General features: G+C 38.9%; 1 protein-coding gene across 1 annotated transcript; it reads left to right on the plus strand.

Moving 5' to 3' along the window:
- Positions 1-2,357: 2,357 nt before the first annotated feature.
- On the plus strand, positions 2,358-5,093 carry LOC132302246 (GDSL esterase/lipase At5g22810-like). The gene is made up of 5 exons (XM_059799101.1): positions 2,358-2,617; positions 2,718-2,848; positions 2,970-3,203; positions 3,597-3,852; positions 4,805-5,093. The coding sequence occupies exons 1-5, from the start codon at positions 2,377-2,379 to the stop codon at positions 4,996-4,998; spliced, it is 1,056 nt and encodes a 351-aa protein (XP_059655084.1). The 5' UTR covers positions 2,358-2,376; the 3' UTR covers positions 4,999-5,093.
- The last annotated feature ends 392 nt before the right edge of the window (positions 5,094-5,485 follow it).

The following is a 5,485-nucleotide window of genomic DNA, read 5'->3' on the forward strand; positions in this document are numbered from 1 at the left end:
AATTTTCTTTCCTTTACTCTTCGAAAGAATAACATTCTTTTGTTTGGTTGATGAGGAATGGTTCAGCTTCACTTTCTTCTGTAAAGGAAGCTCATTAACTTCCTTCTCTGGCTCAGTAGATCGTATGACTACTAGAGGCTGGTTCTCTGCGGCCTTCTTCTTTAGAGCTTCAGCTCTCTTTTTCTCCTCATCGGTCAAAGGGAAGCTGTCAAAGGAGGGGAGTGACAGATCCATAAGATCAGCAGCTTCAACACTGGAGGCAAGTGCCTTGAGGTTGGAAGGAGAAAGAGGGTCCTCTGCAGATGGGGGATTGTTCCAAACTTGATTCTCAAGGAAAGTAAGTCTTTTCTTAGCTACAAAAGAAGGGAATGTTGCTGAAAAAACACCAAGAAATTGGTAAGTATAACGAATACATAAAACTTGACACGGGAAGCAGCTAGTGCACTTTTTATGAAAAAAGGGAGAACATTCTATACCTATTATCCCAAACTTACGAGGAATGGGAAGTTTGTTTGATTGAGACACAAACCAATTCCCCTTAACGATTATCATCCTTTCCTTCCATTTCTTCTCGGAGGAAGAAAGGTCTGTACATATCCTCTATTAAAGAGAGGAAGTAAAGTAGTACCAGCCAAGCTCAGTCCCATGCTTGGAAATAGTATAAGTAATTAATAAGTCAGCGAGAGTCAGGTCAAGACTCTCTAGCCTTCGGCGAACAAGTAGGGCTGAGACTATTCGGAAAAAGTTAGGGTTTACTTGAAGAGAGACAATGCCTAACTTATTGAAAACTAGATGATAGAAGTGATGAAGGAGAAAACGGATAGCATGAAGGTGCCCAATCGATAAAATCAATTCATTCTCTCCGACACCTTCACCTGAAGTGAAATCAGCCTTCTTAGGGTATTCAGCAATCTCCACCCCTTCAGGGATTTGAAATTCTTCCATCACAGAGTCAATGGTGAACTTGATACGCTGAACGGATAGAATCATTTCTCTCTCCTTTTTTGTGACAATGCTATTTGATCTACCGGAAGTGGATACTTTTGCTTAGGGTAGAAAATCACCCATTCGCACGATCGAATCGTTTGTAGATTCATAAGGGTCAAAAACCCTAGGAGGAGGAACCTTAATAAGAGTAGGGGAAGATGAGGGTGTGGACTCAGAGTCTACAATTTCTATGTGATCTTGAGTGGATAAGGTATTCATGGTACGAAATTAAAGACGTAGATGAGGAACTAACCTGGTGTCATGACAAAGCAATGAATGCAGTGAAGGCAAAAGCAAGTCTTGAGGAAGCTCTTGGGTCAGAATGGCAATGGACACTTCTTGAACCGCCTCTTACAAAATTGGCAACCGTGCAACTTCAATTTCCTTTTAATTAAGAGCCGTAGTCCAATTAAAGAAAGAATTGGGGGCAAAGTATAGAGGGAAAAATCCCCCTCCAATAAGAATTGTCCATGTCACTATAATAAAAAATTATGCTTTTAACCTTTGGATGTATTGCAAAAGCCCAGCCTTGGTCAAGCCCAAATTAAGTCTTCACTAGCCCAAGATCGCTAATGTTAAACTTTCAGCCCGTCAAGTAAGCTCAGCCGGCCCAAGATGTATTCGACCCAAAGATATTAAAGATTGAATAAGTCCTACTAAACAAAGGATCCTACATAAAAGGAAAGTGCTACAAAAGGGAAAGTCTGACATGGAGATAATTGTAAAAGGAAGTAATTTTATAGGTAAAGAATTCTATATGGAATGTATTGAAGGACAAGTAAGGTGAGTCCTACCATAATTCTACCATCTTTTTGTATATAAATAGAGGTCTAGACCTCCAATAAAGATAGAGAGCAATATACGCTTTTTTTCTAGATAATTCTTGTTAATTGTTATTTTTCTCTAGATAATTCTTGTTTGTTATTTTTCTTGAGTGAGCTGTATTATTTCTTTTAACTATTTTGGTTAAGGGAATTTTTGCACCTACAGACGCCTAAATGAGTTACTTTTGATTTATTATTTATGCAAAACACAAATAAGTGGTGGGAGTCATACATTTATTTATGGAATAGATAACCATTTAAATACAGTATGTGTAGCAATTCAATGCAACAAGTGGGTATAAAAATCATTTTCCTTTAATTTGAGTTGAAATTAAATAAAGAGTCCTTTATGCATGTTCCTTTTTAAGATTTTAGCCATGTCTCATGGTGTAATAGGTTCGAAATGATCAAATTATTTAAGATGAAGACTTGCCAACAACCATTTATGGCACGCTAAGCGCAACTTCCAAGGTGTTTAAATTCCTCCTCTGTGACCATTCTTCCATCTCCCCAACTTCTTTATCTCTCTCTCTCTCTCTCTATCTATCTATCTAATTAAGTTATTATGGGAATTTCACAATTTTTATTGACTTCCTTTCTCCTTGATGTTCTGGTGCTGTATGTGGTGAATGGGCAGCCTCTGGTTCCAGCTCTGTTCATATTTGGGGACTCTGTTGTTGATGTGGGCAACAACAACCACCTATCCACCATTGTCAAAGCAAACTTCCCTCCTTATGGGAGAGACTTTATCAATCACAGACCAACTGGAAGATTCTGTAATGGAAAGCTTGCCTCAGACTTCACTGGTTCTCTCTCTCTCTCTCTCTCTCAAAAACACACACAACACACAGTGAGAGTTCTCCAATTTTTGATGCATTCAATTTCTTTTTGTCCCCTAAAATGCAGCTGAGAACTTAGGCTTTACTACTTACCCACCAGCATACCTTACCAAAAAAGCCAAGGGAAATAACCTCTTGATTGGAGCCAACTTTGCCTCAGGTTCGTCTGGATATTATGAAACTACTGCAAAATTATATGTAAGTATAATGTGAGGAATATAAACAATAAATATATACATATATAATATACACACACATATGTATCTAAATATATGTTCTTTTCTAAGATGATGATCTTATTCGGAGCTTGGTGATGTAGGATGCAATTCCATTGAGTCAACAATTACAGTACTTCAAGGAGTACCAGAAGAAACTGGTAGGGATTGCCGGGAAATCGAATGCTTCGTCCATAATCTCTGGCTCAATCTACCTTGTCAGTGCTGGGAGTAGTGACTTTGCTCAGAACTATTACATCAATCCTCTTCTCTACAAGGTCTACACACCTGATGAGTTCTCAGACATTCTCATACAATCATATGTAAAATTCATTCAGGTACATTACATAACATATACTTAATTTATACATATGTAATTTCTCTCTGTACTGTATTTTATAAACCTATAACATACTCCCTCTGTTGTATATATTATAGTCATCAACTTCTGTCGTCGACAATTCTTTATAATGCTATACCTACTACATATCATTTTATCTTTAAAAAATGAGCAAGAATTAATGACATTAATTTGCTTAAATCTGAATCAATGTGTTCAGAAATGGAATCGATTGAGGGAATATCAGCTGTTGCTTTTAGTTTTGCTAGGGTTGAAAGGGTAAAACCAATTTGGGACATTTTTATGTCCCAAATTGACAATCGACAATGTATGTAAATATGTACTCTACTGCTTTCATTTATTAGTTACTTCTAAACATTTCTTAGTACAGGATTTATATGGGTTGGGAGCAAGGAAGATTGGAGTGACGACGCTTCCCCCAATTGGATGCCTTCCTGCTGCCATTACACTATTTGGCTCCGACAGCAACGAATGTGTGACCAAATTCAACAAAGATGCAGTCTCATTCAATAATAAGCTCAATGCCACCTCCCAAGGGTTGCAAAACAGGCTTTCCGGCCTCAAAATTGTTGTTTTGGATATCTACCAGCCACTTTACAACATTGTCACAGATCCTGCTGATAATGGTATGAAAAACTTTTCACTTCTCTGCCTTAAATCTCAAACTGGACTAAGATTGGATAGTTTCGCAATTAGGTCCCCTGCTAGAACCAGTCCAACGGTGAAATTCAGAGTCTTTCTTTTTCCTGATTTTAAATTTTTGTCCAAAGGCGAATATAAGCTGCACAACTTGAGATGGCTAGCACACTCAATACCCCTAATCCCCAATGGACACTGCAGGACAAGGCTCCTGAAAGTGTCTAAATTTAATCAGAACAGACAATTGATCATCTTTACCTTATAGGAATCTGTTACAAATAAAACTTGTCCCACAACGAATTTGGATGGGAGTTGAAGTGTGTATAAATGGGTGGGTATGCAGTACTATCCAATAGTTCGAGCTTTTGGGTAAATGGGCAAGCGTCCACCCGTTACAGTTGGTATTAGAGCCAAACCCAATCTTTAATCTGGTATCACGCCAAGCGCCTGGCCCGAAAGGCGTCCGGGTCTGTACTCAGGTAAGCAAGGTGGTCCGACCGCAACGAGGGTGTTATGCGGGTTCGGATGGGGGAGAATGTTACAAGTAGAACTTGTCCCACAACAGAATTGAATGGGGGTTGAAGTGTGTATAAATGGGTGGGTATGCTACACTACCCAATAGTTCGAGCTTTTAGGTAAATGGTCATACGCCCACCTGTTACATAATCCTAATGGGACAAACTTGGCTGAGCCAGAATTTGTTACTAAAAATTGCTGGTAAAATTTGGAGGGCCTATAACCACAACCACAACAACTACTGTGAAACTTCTAATTGGTTTGTTCCCATAATTATATTATGTAATAGAATATTGATATATTATGTAATAGATTATTGCTAGTTTTTGCCAGCCTTGGCCTGCTCAATCAGCTTCCTGAGCTCGTCCAGGCCAGCGTTGTGGCAATGACAAGATTTAACATGACAAAGTGCTGTCACTGCAGGTTTCTTTGAGGCAAGGAAGGCATGTTGTGGTACAGGATTGCTAGAAACATCGATACTGTGCAACGCCAAGTCAGTGGGAACGTGTGCAAATGCATCAGAGTACGTCTTCTGGGATGGCTTTCATCCGTCAGAGGCCACGAACAAAATTTTAGCGGATGATTTGCTGACCAGTGGCATCTCCCTCGTCTTCTGATCAAACTATTACAACCGCATTTAGAACATTTCTTATATTGAGCTTGCACTGATGATGGTGGTTCTGAGTTTGGTTAGCTTTCTTGTTCTTGTGATTTTGTGTGAATGACTTCAGTCGAATGTGAAAATTGGCTTTGGTTTACGAAAATCTTTGTGACAACAAGATTAATTGCATTTGTGTGTTCCATGATTTAAGTTTGTGGCCCTTTCTAGGTTTTAGTTTGGGGGTTTGGGTTTCAACTTCCTCTATGCTATAAGATTTGCACAACTTTCACCAAGTATTTGATGAGGACTAGAATAGGAGGAATAAATTAACAGTTCTTTTATCTTCTTCTGTAATAGCCCAAAGGGTCCTAGCCTTAGAAGTTTTGGGCCAACCTGATATGATCCATTTCATACCCCTACTTGTATGGGTTGTCTTGAGAAAATGTCAACTGTTAAGCCTCAGGAAGTGAATACTTGTATGGGCCTTTGTTGGATTAGTTTTC

Source organism: Cornus florida, unplaced genomic scaffold, assembly GCF_030987335.1.
Source record: "Cornus florida cultivar Cherokee Brave unplaced genomic scaffold, ASM3098733v1 CherokeeBrave_3.0.0_Hap2_Chr04, whole genome shotgun sequence".
Taxonomy (NCBI): Eukaryota; Viridiplantae; Streptophyta; class Magnoliopsida; order Cornales; family Cornaceae; genus Cornus; species Cornus florida.